Source organism: Pelodiscus sinensis, chromosome 1, assembly GCF_052426305.1.
Source record: "Pelodiscus sinensis isolate ZL-2025 chromosome 1, ASM5242630v1, whole genome shotgun sequence".
NCBI classification, from domain to species: Eukaryota; Metazoa; Chordata; order Testudines; family Trionychidae; genus Pelodiscus; species Pelodiscus sinensis.
In genome coordinates this window covers 341614326-341633655 of record NC_143052.1, presented here as the reverse complement: position 1 = coordinate 341633655, position 19330 = coordinate 341614326, and the positions used below count along the sequence as shown (strand labels likewise).

At 39.5% G+C, this 19330-nt stretch overlaps 1 protein-coding gene across 4 annotated transcripts in view; it reads left to right on the top strand.

The window, feature by feature from the left end:
* Positions 1 to 15987, top strand: part of EMSY (EMSY transcriptional repressor, BRCA2 interacting) — a 60431-nt gene extending 44444 nt beyond the window's left edge. Inside the window, exons 15-22 of one of the 4 annotated variants that reach the window (XM_006133583.5) lie at positions 206 to 268; positions 2293 to 2457; positions 2729 to 2884; positions 6723 to 6782; positions 7836 to 7990; positions 9009 to 9572; positions 10409 to 10921; positions 12906 to 15987. In XM_006133583.5, coding sequence (XP_006133645.2) covers positions 206 to 268; positions 2293 to 2457; positions 2729 to 2884; positions 6723 to 6782; positions 7836 to 7990; positions 9009 to 9572; positions 10409 to 10921; positions 12906 to 13100 — 1871 coding nt within the window. In that variant the 3' untranslated portion in view covers positions 13101 to 15987. The remainder of the gene's footprint in view (positions 1 to 205; positions 269 to 2292; positions 2458 to 2728; positions 2885 to 6722; positions 6783 to 7835; positions 7991 to 9008; positions 9573 to 10408; positions 10922 to 12905) is intronic. The other 3 variants (XM_006133585.5, XM_006133584.5, XM_006133587.5) reach the window with 3 other exon arrangements.
* The last annotated feature ends 3343 nt before the right edge of the window (positions 15988 to 19330 follow it).

Sequence of the window (19330 nt, the reverse complement as noted above, 5' to 3'; positions counted from 1 at the left end):
TACACTCTCCATTGCACAAAACAGAATGAGACAAAACTCATTCGCCTCATGGATGGAAAACCTTAGAGGGAGCCACTGCGTGAGATAGGGTTTTCTGCTGATTCTAAAGAGACTCACTGCTGTGATTACCACATATTTGAAACCAATAATAGCTATCAGTGTCCTATTTTTACGTTTATTTTCTTCCCAATGGTCGGCTATGTAGGATCTTCTGTCCTCTCCTTCCGCTGTCATCAACATCACTTGCAGCGGACCACACACAGTGATGGTAAGGAGATGGCTCCATTTATGAAATTAGCTCCATTAGCCCAGAAAGAAACACAGTTATTTTGCCATGGATGCCCGAATAGACATGAGCTCCCTTCTGCTTGGCTGTTGTGAGCTGGGGATTGTGCCACATGTTGTTTGGAAAGCAGTTTCCAAAAGATTTTGTACTCTCCATTGCAGTCTACTGCAGTGATCTTTGTGCCCCCAGTCAATAGGGAGGCATTTCTCAAGGATTAGTGTTTTAAACAAGAAAGTAAAGTTAACTAACAAAATAAGAAAGTAGTTAGAAGAAGGGTTTGATTCATGGAGACCAACCTTCCCAACAGCATTCTCCTTACCTGTCTCCCAAACAGCTGTTACAGCTATTCGTACAGCTCTTACTTGAAGCAATCATGCATGGCGCGGGGGAGCTCAGCTCAAGTTAATCCCTTTTTTTACTGACCAAATGCTGCTGCGCTCACTCCTGCTTGCTCCTGGCCCTGAGACCGGCCCCATCCACAGTCATGTGGCCTGAACTCTGGAACCAGCCCCGTCTCCCATCACAAGGCCCTAGCTCCAGGACTGGCCCTGTCCATCGCCATACTGTCCCCAGTTCTGGCTGCCGCCATGTGGCCTAAGTTCCAGCATCAGCCCCATTCGCCGCCACGCAGCCTCTGGCTCCAGGACCAGCGCAATCTGCTGTCACACGGCCCCCGCTTCCAGGACCAGCCCCATCCATCGCCACATGGCTCCCAGATCTGGCCACTGCTGCAGCTGCAGCTCTGGGAGCTGCCACGTGACCCTGGCCCCTCACACTTCCACCCACTGCCACCGGCTTACCTTCCACCTCGTGGAAGCTGATTGCTGCCATCTGGTTCTGCTGATGAGATGGGAGGGAATAACATTTTTTGTACAGGCACACACACTAGAGGGAACCCTGATCACAGACAAAAACAAAGTGTTGGTAATTTCAAAACGGGTTATTAAAGTGTATCTCTGAATGTATTAAGATCTGTTACAGTCAAACTCATGTTTAGCTCCCTATAAGACTGATAGTGCTGCTGTGGAATATGCTATCTGCATCTATAGCCTAATTTAAGGCTGTATCAATTGTCTAAATCTGTTGAATGGTAACTTAGTCTTCTGTTCATACTGCTAATCATTATGCCTTGGTGCTGCTGCAAAGTCAGATGCTGTTGTGAGAGACACCGTTTTCGCTCCTGTATCGTACTCTCTTCCTAAGCTCCTTTCTCCTTACATATATAATGTAGCTGGTGTCAACATACCTTAAGCCAAGCTTGGCATCGTCTCCACAATGGGAGGTCAATAGGAAAAAGGCTCCTGTCGACTTCCCACAAAGAGTACCAATGCCGGCAGGAGCACCCTCAATGTTCCATTTAGAGGGTCTTTATTCCATAAATTAAACTGCAGAAGATCCATCGCCAGAGTGAATCCTTCGATAAATGGAAGTGAGACCTAAGAGTTACCTGAGGTCAAACATCCACAGGGACACTTCTCAAATAAGTGAGAGGTTACTCAGATTGTGCAGTAACTGGAGTTCTTTGAGACATGTCACCCTGCATCTCAATTTGCCCTCCTCTTCCTCTGCTTCAGAGTCTCTTTTGCAGGACTTGATAGTGGAAAAGGAATTGAAAGTGATTTACCACATAGCCTCAGCATAGGGCACTAGAATGTGTTGGGTACATACACAGGCCAAACAAGCACTGCTCCAAAAATCTCCAAAGGCATAGGTGCATGGGGTTCCTGAAATGAAGCACACATATGGGGAATGCATCTACAAGAACTCCAGGTACTGCACAAAGTGAGTAACTTCTTCTTCCACATTGATAGTGGTTTTTGAACAGGCCGTGTTTTCAAGGAACTTAATGTGATCATATTTAAAGGAATTAAGGCTTCTTTTGTTTAGTATGTGAATACTGAGTAACTTGAATATATGAACAGTTGACATTTTCAAACAAAATTAAGATTGAGGTAAACAGTCAGAAAAACTTCAGTTTTGATTTGATTTGTTCTTTTATATAACAGATTCCCAGCCAGTTGTTCATGTGATTGCATCTAGAAGTCAGGATTGGTCAGAACATGAAATTGCTGTGGACACCAGCCCTACAATAATTTATCAAGATGTATCCAATGAATCACAATCAGCTACTTCTACAATAAAAGCACTGCTGGAACTGCAGCAGACAACAGGTGTGTGAGTGTTTGGGATCATTTTGAATCATGTTAGTCAATTATATTGTTTATAAAAATAACTATTTTTTACACTTTTGAAGATGAAAACTGAATTTTTGCTCTGGAAAATATCAGTTTGGAAGTGCAGTATATCTTGTTTGTTCCACTTTCTTGGGACAGTTTCTGAATTGATTTTTTTAATCTTTCTGTATATTTAACTTTACTTGGAGTCTGTTTTATTAAAACTTGCATTTGTGTCGTCCCCCTCCCCCCCGATGTGTTTAAACAGTGAAGGAGAAGTTAGAATCAAAACCAAGGCAACCCACCATTGACCTGAGCCAAATGGCAGTTCCTATTCAGATGACCCAGGAGAAAAGGCATTCTCCAGAAAGCCCTTCCATTGCTGTGGTAGAGTCAGAATTAGTTGCTGAATATATCACAACTGGTAAGTGGCTACAAAAATATATTGTGAATACTGGAATTAGGATGGTTGGTTTTCAGTGGAAAGCCTTTTTGTTGATGTTCCATGGAGAGGAATGAGGTCAGTATTTTCTGACTTCCTTTTCTCATATTTCTATAGTGGGGGGGTCTCAAACTCCTAGCCCATGGGCCATCCCTCTCCGGAGCGTTTGTGCAATCTGGCCTGGCAGTACTGACAGGCCGGGGGTGTGTTGTTCTCCAACTCCTGCTCTGCCCTGCAACCACCCCACTTTCTGCCACTGCCCCACATGGCACCCTGAACCCTAAGGGCTGGCTATCACCCAGCACCATTTCCTGCCCCCTCAGTGATCCCTGAGGCGGTGTCCATTGGTGTGCTGTCAAGAGGGCAGCAGGGTGGTGTTGAGAAGGGACAGCTCTTGGGGCATGGTTCTTACACCCTCCTCCTTCCCCCCAACTAACCGATACTCCTGGGCCATATTCGGCAATTGCTCAAGCTAGGCATGGCCTGTGGGCCAGCAGTTTGAGACGCCTGCTATAGAGGAAATTCATACTGTTCCCCCCCTCCCCCCCAAACTTTGAAGACACATTAAGGAGCAGGGGCCGCTTCTTCTTTTCCCTGGTAGATGCTCATTCTCTGATCTATCAGTTTCTGGTGTAAAATGAAACGAAGTCTTTGTTTCAAGGCAGATCATTTTAAACATACTCTGATCTGGTGATGAAAGGGCAAAGTGCTCCTGTTGATGTCTTTGGGGAAAACTCCTTGGAAGGAAAAGTAGAAAGTAAAGTGCAGGGTATGATGAGTTTGTTAGGAAAGGTAAAAGACTTCTTGCCAAATTAGTTCACCCAACTTTGTAGAATTCAATTTACTTATCAGTAATGAGCAAGTAGCTTTCTTTTATCCAGGTAGGCATTTTTTATTATAATTTAGTGAGAAAATCTAACCTAGTATTTCTAGTTTTCATTTTCCACTCCCTTCTTTTCCATCCTTTTTTGTTGTTTCCTTATATCACTTTTAAGTTGAGTGAAACTTTATATAATCACACGCACTCACACACTGCTTACTGTATCTGGCTTCAATTCTGCATATGAGAATCTAACTCCAATGGATTTCTGGTGGGAAAACATTGACTTAATATTAAAATGTTATTTGAGTAACAAGACGTATAATAAGTATTTAATAACAAGTAAGTATACATTATAAAATTATTAAATTGATCACCATTTATTTGAAGGTCAGCCATATTCCCTGACCTTACCATACATTGTGCATTGTACCTTCTATTCACGTATCCCATTTTAGATTTTTTCAAGATCTAATGGAAAAGTCATAAGTCTCAGAGGGGTAGCCTTGTTAGTCTGTAACTTAAAAAAAATAGTGGTCCTGTTGCACCTTACAGATTAACAAATAATATATTATCATGAGCTTTTGTGGGCACAACCCACTTCAGAACTTAAACTAAAAACATAAATATCCACCCGGGAAAGTGAAAAAACATGTTGATGGAGCCAGACAAGTACCCAGGCATCATCTTCTTCAAGATAAGCCCAACAAAGAAAACAACAGAACACCACTGGTCATCACCTACAGCCCCCAACTTAAACCCCTCCAGCGCATCATTAACAATCTACAACCTATTCTGAAAAATGACCTCTCACTCTCGCAGGCCTTGGGGGACAGGCCAATCCTTGCCTACAAACAACACCCTAACCCAGGCATGTCCAAAGTCCGGCCCGCAGGCCAATTGCGGCCCGTGTTCCGGTTTAATACGGCCCCACAGGTAATTTGGCAATATCTATCTTTTATGGCCCCCAACGATGCCATATGTATTGAGATGAATACATTGTAAAATCTCAGTTAATGTCAGTTGGTCTAAATCAGTTATAAATATATTTGGACACAACATGTATACTTGGTGTTATGTTCCTGTTCATATTTTTTGAACTTAAAAGTTGACAGACAACCTTTATTACCAATAATATGTAATGTACTTTACAATATTCCTGACATATATTTCAGCTTTCTGGATTTTTTTTTCATCTGGCCTTCAGATATGAAAGGCAGAGTGATTTAACACCTGTTTAGATTTGTCATCCATGTGACGAAATGAAAAGTATGCTGTTTGCAATAAACTTTGCATAAAATAGTTAATTTGCGTTTAATTTTAATGGTTCAAAGAATGTCAGGCAAAATGGTCGGCTCTCACGCATGTTCACTTCATAAAATCTGGCCCTCTTTGAAAAAAGTTTGGACACCCCTGCCCTAACCGGAAACAAATTCTTTCCTGCAACCACGCAGCAGACCTCTATCATAGGCACCCAGGAACCCACCCCTGCAATCAACTCTGGTGCCAACTCTGTCCACACAGCTGTACAAGTGACATCATCACAGGACCTAACTACATAAGATACCACATCAGAGCTCATATAACTGCACATCACTAATGTGATCTATGCCATCAAGTGCCAGCAATGCCCCTCTGCCATGTGTATTGGCCAAACTGGACAGTTTCTGCAATAAAGGATTAATGCACACAAATCAGATATTTGAAATGGTAACACACAGAAACCTATTGGGGAGGATTTTTACTTGCCAGGGCACTCACTAATGGATCTAAAAATGACTATATTATTACAAAGCAATTTCAAAAAAACAGCTGGAGAGAGAAGCTGTGGAACTTGGTTTCATTTACAAATTTGACACCTGTAATCAAGGTTTGAACAAAGACCTGAACTGAATGGGCTGCTAAATTCCATACCCTAATGACATCAAAAGCTAAGTACCAGGCACTTACAGCCCACTCCATTAACCTCATTCAGCATGGACACTCTAATTTTCCCTCCCCATCCCCTCTCTATATTTATTTGCACCATGGACCCCTTACTCCATTCATCTGAAGAAGTGCGTTGTGCCCATGAAAGCTCATGATACTATATATATGTATATTTGTTAGTCTCTAAGGGTCAATTGCGTAGCTTATTTCAAAATAGCTTATTTCTAAACTGGTAGCATCTACACAGCACTTATTTCAAGATAGAGCACTCTTCCTCCAACTTCCCTTACTCCTCGTACAATGAGAGTTACAGGAGTTGGAGTAAGAAGTCCTTCAGCATGACAGTATTTCAACATGATTTCAGAATAACTGCCTGCTGTGTAGACATGGACTAAGTTATTTCAAAATAATGCTAGTTATTTTGAAATAATGTTGATGTGTAGATGTACCCTAAGGTGCTACAGGACCACTCGTTTTTTGGGAAGAGGGGAAAAGTCAAGGTAAGCTACACACACATTTTTAAATCACTTCTTCTAAAAATGCCTGTTTGACATTTCTATAGTTTGAATTTTCTTTTTCCATGCAACCATGATAACTGACAACAGTGAAAGCTTCCCTGCATTTACAATAATAAGTAATGGAAAACTCTTTTTTTTTTTTTTATAAAGTTCAAAGTGATTTACAGGATTACAGGATAGGGTCATTTGCTTTTCCCACCAATTAAGCAATCATCCATGAGTTGGAAAGCAGCAGCCTTTGTAACAGCTTAAAAGCATAGTTACTTCCTGTTTCTTCCCACCTGAGTTTAAGGAGTAGTCATTGAATGTGTATATGAAACAGTTATGCCAGTAATCCCATAATAACTGGATTTTCTGTTAAAATGATAAGCAGTGAAATAATGTACTATATCAACATTTAAATGTTGTGATTTTTTTATATGTGCACCTAGAGCAAAGGCTTAGGCATATTTTAAATAAATCTACATGGCTGTTGGGCTTCAACATTAGCACCCATTGAGTTGAGTGGGGCAATTCACACCTCTTAGTATTATCATTTTTTGTCTGTCTGCAGACTCAGGAAGACAACTGTGTATTGGTTCACATTCGGAAGAATTTCTACACAACCATATAGGTTAGAAATTTAACTTTTAAATTGTTTTAAATTTTGTAGAAACTGTTGGGGATATCCAGTAATTACTGGTATAGCATGCAAGGCACCGCTGATTTTATCCAACCCCTTCTAGGAATGGGAGCTTAAGTTTCCATATTCATCCAAACTTTGGCATTCCTTCTAATTACTAGTGAAGATGGACTTCTAGTCACTGTCAGTTACATCTGGATGTAATCATCTCATACCATACTATATTTTCCAGTACATGATGCATTTAGGAATAAGTTAATTAAAGCAAATATTTACATAATGGTATGAATTGTTAAAAGCTAATTTGGGTTTTCTGTTGATGCTATTGGCTGCTTTGCTAGATAATAGAATAAATCATTATTTCAATTTAGGGCTATTTCACTCTACATACCCATCTGGTTAGTCATGGAGCTAAAGTTATAGCTTCAAAGTTGATGTAGGTCTAGTTTGATAAGCAACTTTAAAAACAGGCATGATGAGTCCATTTTTGTCTCCTCATTGACTTCTGAGTAAATTTTCTCAACTTTCTTTACATGTAAATATTTTGTAATTGCTAGCCCTGTACGTTTAATGTAGGATTTGAGAGCCCCAAAGTTCTCTTCTCACATACGATCAGTAACTTTCTGTAATCACGTTTTGACATTTTCAGTTATGCCTGTGCAACTGCATGGCCTCAGTGGAGTCGTAAAAATGTAACAACATAATTTGGTCCATACTAGTGATGCATGAAAGAATTCAGCTTGAAAACCTGAGCACAAATTCAGTTCATAAGACTCGTTTTGCGGGGCGAGGGACATTTTTAAACTGAGCACACACTTGCTCAGAAATCTCTGAGACATACACTATACTTCATAGCCAATTTTAAGATGCTTCTCAGAGTAGAAATACACTTTAAGAATGAAGCTAGCATACAGTAAAGGACTCATTGCATACTCAGATTTTTATTTCATCCATATTTGCTTTCACGTGAAGATAAAACAAATCAAGTAGCATAAGCTATTACAGTTAGTTCTGGTGAAGTACCATTGACTTCTTTACTTTCAGTCAGTCATCGGTCACAGCCCCACCAGCAGTCATCCCAACCCCAGAGGACTCTGCTGCAGCATGTGGCTCAGTCGCAGACAGCAACACAGACTTCTGTTGTGGTGAAATCTATCCCTGCATCTTCCACAGGAGCAATTACTCATATCATGCAACAGGTTGTACCCTTTTATTTTCCAAACAGTCTATAAGCATAAGTAGGTTATACAAGTTATATAGGACCAGGTTTTGATTTGAATGCATGTCATATTGGTTGGTGTCAGTGGAAACCCAAGTATGGGGATAGAATTTGGTCCACTGTGAGTTCCTGTTCCTTCTTGTGTATACCATCCCCTGCCTGCCCCCGCACCTTCCACACATGCTGCTTCTCTGTCAGAGGCAGTAGCGTGGCGAGGCAGGCGCAGACAGCTACGTGGGAGCTGGTGCTTGTGTGGAGCTATCTTTTAAGCCGGCTTCCCCGAGAGCCATCTTTTAAGCCGGTTTCCCTGAGAACTGCCCACTCATGCTGCTGCCTTTGTGTGGGAGGCATTGTGGGGGGGAGAAGCAGGCAGCTCCCCATGGGCGGTGGTTCCCACCCCACCACCCTTGCTTCCTCTGATACAGAGGAAGTAAGGGGAGGTGTGTGCATGTAGTCATTAGGATTAACTGATAAGACCAGTTTATCAGTTACTCATGTAAACGACTACACACTAACATCCCTATTGTAGAAGAAGTCACCAAGAAACATCAGAGGAGACAAACTGTTAGGAAATAGAATCAAAATGTCTTAAGGTAATGGTTCCTAGCTTTAACAAGAACCTGTCAATTCACCAACCTAAGGTCTCTGTTGTACCAGCCAATCTGTTCCATTTCCTATTCAGGCATCATGGAGTTTGAGGTGATCTGAATTTTAATATTTGAAATGTAAGAGCAATGTAAGCTCCATTGAGAAGACTATCTGCAACTAAAAGGCAGGTAGTGGGTGCCACAGCCACTGAGTGCTACTATGGCTTTGGGAACTCAGCATATTAGGGTATTTCTGTTTTTAAATACAAGTTGGACACCTGAAATCATATGATATATTCTGCTTTTAAAACAGTACAATTTAAATATTCTGTAATATCACTAGATGTGTGTATTCTACAGTAAATTAGATGGTATCTCATTACTTTTTCATTTGTAAATTTTTGTATTAAGGCTTTAAGCAGCCACACTGCATTTACCAAACACAGTGAACAACTTGGAACTGAGGAAGGAGAAGTGGAAGAGATGGATACCTTAGATCCTCAGACTGGCCTGTTTTACAGATCTGCCCTGACGCAGTCACAGGCACAGAAACAGCAGAAACTGAATCAGCCACAGCTGGAACAGACTCAACTACAAGTGAAAACTCTGCAGTGCTTCCAGACTAAACAAAAGCAGACCATCCACCTGCAAGCTGATCAGATCCAGCACAAACTCCCACAAATGCCCCAACTCTCTATCCGGCATCAAAAGCTAACCCCACTTCAGCAGGAGCAAGCACAGACCAAACCAGATGCACAGCACACCCCACACCACATGATGGCCAAAGAAAGGCAACTCCCTACCTTAGTGGCACAGCCACAGCAAACTGTAGTACAGGTGCTTGCAGTAAAAACCACGCAACAGCTGCCCAAACTGCAACAGGCACCAACGGCACAAAAAATCTACGTGCAGCCCCAACCCCCCCAGAGTCAAATGCAGCTACCTGCCTCTTCAGAGAAACAGCCAGCAAGCCAGGTAACAGAATATTGATAGCATGCAAAATAAAACGTCGCTGTTCAAGGAAAAATCCAAACACCAACCCAGTTGCTGTAGCCGTGTTTTCTCCTGGCAAGAGAGAACTCATTATGCTGGTATTAATTTCCCCATCAGAAGGTTGACACTAGGAAAGAGAAGCACATGTTATTATATAGGGAAAAAAACATAGAGCTCACAAGTCAATTTTGTTGGACAGTTTTTTGTGAATTTCTGCAACCAACAGTGCATGGAATTTGTCCCTAATTTCTTTTATATTTTTGGGTATAACATAATTGATTTCCATTCCCATAACTTTTAAAAAAAAATTCTGTGGAAATAAAAATGAATATGCTGCAGTCTCCTAAGGATCTCCATTGTACATCTTCCTTTGTAGTTTACATCACCATTACCCTTCAGATAAATAATTTTACCTACAAGAGCAATTGCACATTCCTTGGAAGGGGAAGGTGTAAAGACAGAGGAAAATAAAATACTAGATATGTATTTTAATGCCAAAAACATACTATTTCCCTGCCCTTTGAAGCATATATAAAATAATAAGAAGGGCTCAATATATATTACATGAGGATGTAAATCCCAAAGGAAAATGAGGCTATTGTGATATTCTGCTAGAAACCTTGTCTAGCAGTCCAAAAGCTACCTTCCCTAGGCTTCAGTTAAATGTTATATCACTGCTGATTCCTTTGTTAAAATTCTGAGCTTCAACTGTCTTCCTAATAGCAAGTATGTTGTTTGTGCCGTATTGTCCAGATAAATATTGATTAGGTTTAAATAAAAAATAGCTGTAACATGCACAACAAAAATTTGATTTTCAGGTGCAGCAGCCAATTATAACTCAAGGATCCACAGTTACAAAGATAACTTTTGAGGGGCGACAGCCTCCTACTGTTTCAAAGGTAGCAGGTGGCAATTCTGTGCCCAAACTGGCGTCGCCAGTTACAAGCCTATTTCCTATGCAGGCATCTGTGAAGACAGCAGTAGCAGACATTTTGAAAATGTCTATGATGGAAGCTCAGATTGACACAAACATAGAACATATGATAGTGGATCCCCCAAACAAGGCCATGTCCACTAGTAAACTCGCTAGTGAAGCAGAATCGTCAGTTTGTACCCAAGTGCCGAAGGTGACTGCAATAGGATTGACGGCAACTTCCATCTCCCAGCAACTGAAATGTAAAGAGTCCTGTTCAAGTCCTCCTGCTGCTGATCCTGCTTTAATAGAGAGGAAAACGGATGCACAAGGAGTGCCGTCAACAAACCAGTTTATACACATTCAGAATATATCCCAAAAGAAAGCTGAAGAGATTTCATCTGAAATTATTATCCAGGTAAGAGACGAGCACAACAAATAAAGGTCAGGTTTACTTGTCTAAAGCCTTAATAGCAACTGAACAAAGTTCAGGGTTTTTTTTCTTTCTTATTTTGATTCTCTTCTATTCTAAAATAGTAAGTAATTTAAGAATGTAAATGTTTGGCACGTGTTTATTAAACTGGCAATAATTTGTTAAACACAATCTCTCAAACATGCATTCCTGCTGTGTTCTTCATTGCATTTCCATTAAAGAAACAAAACCAAACTTGCCAGATATTCCAAATCACCTTGTAACTGAAATGCTTGAACATGAAACTTTTGCTTTTGCCATGGGGGTATGATTCATGCCATGTCTTTTTACACTAACAGCTTTACCTGATTTTAGTGTAAAAACTTAAGTAGAAAGGAGAAATGGTAGAATCTCACTAATTCAAACTGACTGGGAGACCTTAGTAAATAAGGGCCTGACTCATCAAACATTTAAGTACTTTATTAATAAGTAAATCTTATTGATCTGAAGTCAACAGTACTATATATATATCCTTAAATTAAGCAGATAATGAAGTGCTTTGATGACTTGGGACCTGAGTGAACAAATGTGAAAATGTTCATTTATTTGAATTTAGTTTTATTTTGATACTTCATAATGTATTACTTATTCCATAGTACAGATTGTCAAAGCATTAAAATCTTAGTCATCTGAAATCTCACAGCACCCTGATTATACATAAGTATAAGTACATAAAAGGTCGTCACAAGGAGGAGGGAAAATAATTGTTCTAATGAGAAGAGCAGAAACAATGGGCTTAAATAGTGGCAAGATTTAAGTTGGACATTAGGAAAAACTTCCTAACGGTCAAGGTAGTTAAGCACTGGAATAAATTGCCTAAAGAGACTGTGGAATCTCCATCACTGGCGTTTTTTCAGAGCAGATTAGAAAAACAATTAGGGATGTCTAGATAATACTTAGTCCTGCAGTAGACTAGAATAGACCTCTCGAGTCCCTTCCAGTCTTATGATTCTGTGATACCAAATCTTTGGAGAGAAGTGGACCGAGTGCCATTGTGTGTTTATGCAGTGTTGGAAGTAGAGGCTTTATTGTTTGTTTTATACACTTGTTATGGTGAAAAATGTGTAATTGTGATGGAAACAAATACTCTTAACTTTGATTTAGTTGTAAATTTTGCAATACTGTATTTTCCTTGCAACCAAGTAGTTTTTCTAGGAATACTCAGGATCTTGTATCTCTTGAGAAGTGAGGGTTAAGAGAGAAATTATTTTGCTCTACTTCATCTGTATATATTAGCTATTTATATGTTAATCACGATAGCTTTTAGTTATGGTTATGATGTATGGGCCATTTGAAAAACAAAATACCTGATTATCAATTTAATCATTAAAATTAGTTATATTTTTCCATCTGATCTAGAAATGAAAAACAAAAACAATTTAGTCGTGTAGTTTATTCCTTTGTCACTGCAGTACTTTTACCACTCGGAATCCTTTTTATTAATCCAACCAATTTCAGGGACCCACGGTGCAATGTGTTGCACATACAACAGCCAGAGAAGTTTTTACCACAAAATTCTTAGTTTAAATAGATACAATATGTCAAAGGTGATAGTGTGTGTTATCCTTATTTTACATTGGGGCCAGGTAGCAAAGACATTAAGTCAAAGGTTACACAGGAAGTCTAGCAGTGCTGGCAGTTGAACCCAGACCTTTTGAATCCTAGCCAACTGCCTTAACTACAAAACTCTCTTCAATTGTAATTATTTCAACTTATCCTTTAGTTAATACTTCCTTCAAAATGATCCTTTCATGCCACAGTTAATTTAGCAATATTGTAACAATAGGATGAAAACTAACTTAAGAACGTGTTTGGGGGGGGGGGGGGGTTCTTGCAACTGTTTTATAGGCATGCGTATCTCTTTCATTTAAACATACAGACCCCTGACTCAAAACCGAATATTCAAACTTAGTTTTTTTCATTCCTTTAGACTATCCCTCAATACTCCATCCCTTGTCACTCCAGCTCCAATGTGGTAGTGGAACCCAGTGGACTCCTGGAGCTCAATAACTTTACTAGTCAACGTCTTGATGACGAAGAGACAGCAATGGAACAAGATGTGGACAGCAGTACTGAGGAAGGCACTGAGCCAAGCCCCTCACAAAGTTCAGCTGAACAATCCTAATGAATCGGGATCCTGGAGTGCACTTTAAATTTATCTTGGCAATTGAGTATCCAAGATGCCCTTGTATTATGTATTAGAGCACTTTGCCTATTAGAGTTGTTCATTGGGCTCTTGAAGCATCAGTGTGTTTTAACAAGACAGTATTGCAGACACATCTTAAAATTGTTTCCAAAAAGATGTAGTTACCAAGATATAGTAAACCTGTGACAGTGGAATGTATGTCTTTTTTAAAAAAAAGGCAAATCTACGGTGAATTGGAAAGATTGAATAGAAGTTCTTGCTATGAAGCTCTTGACCAGATACTGAAACTTTTCAGTAAAAAGGGACCTTTTATTTTGCTGTGTCTTTCTTTTTGTAGCTATTGAGTGAAACACCCTCACAAAGAGAACATTTAGTAAATATTTGTATTTTTAATAGCATGTGAGATAAAAGGTGTCTCTGAGAGTGCAGAAAAAGCCCCAGGTATTTCTGAATTGGCTAGCTGTCTTGTCTGGCACTTGAGCTCAATTAATGTTCAGATTTTTAATAAGCCTAAAATATAGTTTATTTTTAAAATTACTTGTTGGTGACTGTTTGGAAATAAGCAAAATTGCTAATAGGTAACATGGTTTGGTGGGTTTTGTTCTCATATATTGAAAGAAATATGCTAATTTAATGTGCAAAATGTTTCTTTTTGTGCCACAAGTACATGAAATACCCATTTAGTCTAATTAACCTGTGATTATTTATTTAAATGCAATGATTTAAAACCAGGCCCAGTTGTTTAACTAATTCCTGTTAACAGCCAGATGTTTTCATTCTAATGCTGTGGGATGCTATAAATGTTTTCAGGCTTAAAAAATGTTCAGAGTTGGGGAATATTTGGTTCATAATCTCATAATATTAGCCTGTTGTATTCAGATAAAGGCTGAAGCTTTTAAAAATTTATATTTTACTCCTACACTGTTTTTAAAATGACCATTTTGGGAGTTTAAAGGCTTAAATTGATTAGTTGTGTTTCAGAGGTATCCTCAGCCTTATCACTTGACATGTTCAAGCAATATATTTGGTTTTTATGATTACAAGCCACGGAAAGAGATTTGGGTACAGATGGGATGACAGGAGACATAGTTTTAATACGTTCTGGTAATGAAGAAAATACTTTTCTTTTTTAAAAAATGTATATAGAAAAGTTTTTAAACATTTTGTATGGATTTCATTATAAATAACTAAGCATTTTAAGACTTTTGACATTTCATTTAATTGTGTATATATCTATCAGCATTATTGCCCATTTTTTGGTGCTGAAGTACTACTGTAAGTATAATTCATCCAAAGTATAATACAGGTTTTGTGTCAGTCTTTTTTAAGATGTGATTTTACTGTTGATATTGTAGTTTTTTAAATTCCAACTGAAGAAACACTCACCAAACTAAAATACAAAACCTAAAAGATCATCATATTTGTCCTGAACATCTATGTATGTAACAATGCTGCAGTATCCTGTAGATGGTGCTGTTGGTTCTCCTTTTAGCCTCTGTTAGCAGTTATTTCATTTATAAAGTCCTTGTGACTTTCATTTTTATGTTCTGTTTTGTCTGTTAATTATAAGCCTCAATGGCATACCTTTTATGATGGCAAAGGGAAGTGTTCAGTCTTAGTATCATGGAAAATCTGTACATAATTGAGTGGTAATAATTGAATTATCTTCTCTTTATCAGTTATATGTTACAACATTTAATACTGTTACAAGTACTTGTTTCCTCCACATTGTTTTAGATAACATTAGAAGCATTCAGGTTGGCGAGAAGAGAGAGCATATGAAATGGAAAATACCATATGCCTTTTTTGTGTTTGAGTTAATAGCTTAATATTGTCAGTCATTGTAGATGGTATTTCAGTTTTAATAGCTGTGCTTATGTTTCTAGAACAGGGATACCTAAAGTATGGTTACTGCTCCTGAAGGTGGTTGCTCCTTCTCGGTAACTATAAGTTGACAAACAAGCTTATTAGACACAGGTTTAATTGCTAATGGATTCAGGTAAATTCTCATTTCTAGTCATCTCTCATAGAAGGGGTCAGTATGAGCCTATTCCATGTATTTAAAAATGAATGTAAAATTCTATGCAAATGAGATGAAACTCTGTGGCTGTGCCAAGCTGTTGTCTCTTGTGGTCTTGCAGTATAATGGATGTCCCTGTCATAGGCAAGCTAAAGGGAGGAGAGAAGAAAGCCCTGAATTTCCATTCTTTCACTGTAAGAAGTGCACAACTTGGCCACAAAGTAGCACTCCACACTTAAATTTGTTATCTCTATGTAACTTCAGGTGGCTGCTCTCTCTTCTACAAAAGGTTTATAAAAATACTCATAACATATTACACAATTTAAGTTCTGGTCCAGTTTTGGTTTCTTAACAAAAAACTTTAAGTTTATATTGTAATGTTCTTATTTTAAGATTGCTGATAAGAAGTTTTTAGAGAGGCCCATGAAACTATATAAGAGGGTTACATCTATAGCAAAATTATATTTTGCACTTACCAGTACAGTGTCCATTGCTTTCGTTGAGCCTTTACAACCATTAAGGCACACACTATGTCTGTTATGAAAGGTGGATATTTTACAGACTGGTAAACTGAAGCTCATGTTAAATGCTCTGTCCACAGATATACACAAAGTCTGTAGAGTTCAGTCTTCCTTCTTTCCTAATCCTTTCCCAAACCAGTTGTTAATTGAGGTCCTAAATTGGTTTATGATCTTCAATGTATATGTTGGAATTGGTAATTAGTTTCATTAGTGAGAAATCTGCAAGGTAACAGGCTTTGATTCTGCAGCTAAAGTCCAGACTGTGTTTTGTGTTTCAGCTACAGTAGTAGAGTATGTCATCCATTAAACTTTACTTTCATGGTTATTCTTCACCTCCTTATCACAGCGTTACTGAACTCTCCTCTTAGGTTGCCTTGTCCAACAAACAGTTTATTGCTACCTGCCAAAAATACATGTTTGAAATTATTTTCAGCTCATCCTTGCCAGATAAGTTTCATCTTCCTTAAGTGGAAGAGATTTGACTTCCTGGCCCTCATTTTACAATGGAATAGCGCAAAACTGAACTGTGTACAATTGCTTATTTTTATTTATATTAATAATTGTGTGATGCCATCAGAGGATTGAAAAATTTCTTACCAAATAATTTACTTTCTGCTAGCAGCATCTCCCACAATTCTGCTACACGGGGGCTGTTTCCCTCTTCTCTGCAGTTCCCAGATGTGGTTCAATGTGTGCTGGCCATGTCCCTTTTTCCTGCTTGCTTCCAAATAATCATTCCAAAACTCTGTAACACTCATAGAAGAATATTAGTAACAATAACTTACCAACTTATTAACTATGTATAGTAGATGACTGCCTACAGAGTAGTAATTCATATAAAATGCTCACCTTCAGCTGTAAAGCTATCCAGGGTAAGTAGAATTGTGGGAAATGCTACTAATAGAAAGGAAATTATTAGGCAAGAAATTTTCCATTCTGCAGCCCCAGCATCTTCCACAATTCTGCTATGCATGGGAAGTAGCAAGTGGTAAACAGGAGTGGGGTGGGATACAGATAAATTAGAAAAGAATGAGATAAGAAAGACACCTCTCGTCCCCCCCAATACTGATTGCTTGAAAACCAAGGCTGTTACTTGGCTACCACCTGCAGCATCTTTTGGCTGAAGGAGTCCTCTGCAGAAGACATACAGTCCACTTTATAAGATACTATAATGGTGTTTCCCAATCACTGCTTATTCAGTGAAAGAATATGTTCATTTAGCTCACAAGATTGTCATGGGTCTTATGGAGTATGCTTTGATTTATTCTGGAGCAGAAATGCCTGACACCATGTAGGCCTCGATAAAGTATAATCTGATCCATCTAGTGACTTGACACTTTGGATGGAAAGAGACAGTGCATTATTTCCTTGTTGATCTGTATACATGATGTAACTCTTCAGTACCCTTCTGATGTCTTGCGTATACAACAGCTTCTTGGTCAGCCGCTGCTGTGTTGAACAGAATGAAGAAAAATCTCCTGTGAGGTATGGAAAGGAGATTTCATTTTGGGGAGAGAAGATTCTGGAGTTCATAGCACCACTTTGTCATTATGGAACATGCAGCAATGTTGCTGCACAGGTAAGTCTGCCAGGTCAGAAACTTGCCTAGGAGATGCAATGGCAACTAGAAAATTGGTTTTGATGGAGAGAATGCTGATCCTGAATCAGAGGGTTGAGTAGTAAGGGTGTTTAATGCTAATGGCAGATCTCAAGTAGGGAAAATTGATCTGATGGCTGGTTTGGCCATTCTGACTGCTGAGAAACCTGGATACCTGGGAATTTGTTCCAAGGAGGCTGAGGATCCTGTTAACAAAATGCTAATAACTACTGATACTTAGCATGCTGTGATGCTCGGTTAAAGACATTAATTTACACCTTGGAAAAAGTCTAGGCTAACTGGAATCCCTGAGTCTTTTGGGTCTTTGTGCTCCTGGCACCAGACACTGAACCTGTTCCAGGTGGAATGAGCATTTAAGGTGAAAGGTTCCTGGATGAGAGCAAAGTCCCAATCACCCTGCAAAACAGGACAAGTGATACTGATCCTTTTCTTTCAAAATCTAGGCTGTTAGATGAAAGTGGTCTGGGTCCAGGTCTGGAAATAGACCTCAGGAAATGAGTCTGGTATTGCTGGTAACCTTGACAATGGCTCCAGTTTCAGTTCAGTCTCATCAGCATATCAGGGCCAGAACAAAGCTAACACTATAATCTTTGCTTGATGCTGCTTTATCTTTTAGCTCATTTGCTCGCTGTCCTTAAAACCTACTTATATACGCAACTGGAACTATGTTGTCTGACTGGACCGGACAAATAAATACAGGCATCTGTTCCTAAGAACTTATGGTATGCTTCCTTGACACAGTATTTCCAACAATTTGCATTTGGATGATGGAAGACCAGACATCTACAAGATGAGTTTGAAGCGTTCGTGGTTCAAACTAGGGATGTTAGTGTGTACTCATTTACATGATTAATTGATAAGCCTGGACTTGTCAGTTATCCTAATAGTTACATACACATACATCCGGCTCCCCTTTGCTGCCTCTGTATCAGAGGTGGGAGGTGGAAACTGGCTTTAAAGTAGTCTTCCATGGAGCCACCCCCCACCGCGGTCTCCCACAAAGACAGCAGCTTTAGAAGACCTGTGGTCACTTTCTTTGGGGGCTCCAGGCATCTTGAGTGATTCCTGGTTCCATATGTTTCCCCTACAGGTTGGCATCAGTTGTGTGAAACCAGAGGGTCTAAAAGGCATATGGGAATGTGCTTGGTAAGCATTTGTTGGGACTGCCTATCATCTTAGAGAGTTGCATACCTGCTTTGTGGCCAGCATGTGATCCTTCATGCATTCGAGGGAGCAATTCAGTGCTTTCAGTAATATGTCAGATACCTGATATGTGATCACACTACACATGCTTATGTGACCAGGAGCGTCTATGTCTGCTTCTAAGTGAGTTAGTTATCCCTGTTGAGGGAATCAGGGAACTCTTCTTGATGTTTATTACAAAGCCAGGCACTTTCAGGAAATCCAGACTCTAAACCATGGCATTGTGCCCTCCAGCCTGCGTCATAGATCTGATTAGAATGTTGGACTCAGGATTGTGAGCACCCTGAAACCTGAGTCCAGCTATGATCACCACTGGCATCTTTGTAAAAGACCCTCAAGACCAAGTAGAGATGGCATGGGAGTGTTCAGTAGTGCTATTAATCTGTGCCTTAAGTAATTCTGAGTAGCTAGTGTTCCTATATATTATACAGTAACCCACACACCTAGTGTGGTTACTGAGCAATGTAAGTGGTACCTAGACCACAGCAACAGTTAAGATCAAAAGACCTGTACAGCATGGCCTGGGAGCCAGCTGGCTTTTAGCTCAGGGGGTAAAGGCTCCCCAGAGGTCCCAGGTTCAAATCCGCCTAGAGATGGTTACAATAGCACCACGTAAATATGCATGTGCCAGAACCACTAAGGTTAGGAGGTCTGCTTACATTAAGGTTGAGATTTTGGAAGTTGGGGTCTCTGCATGGAATTTTGTTTTCTTCTTCCGCTTGTTGAATCTCGTGATGCTTGGTGGAGTCCCTGGAACAAGGAAACTGGTAAAGAAAGGATGTGTTGAAGTGTGTAATTCTGGGAATATCTCTGATTCACTCTTTTATCCGTTTGTTTATAGTCAATG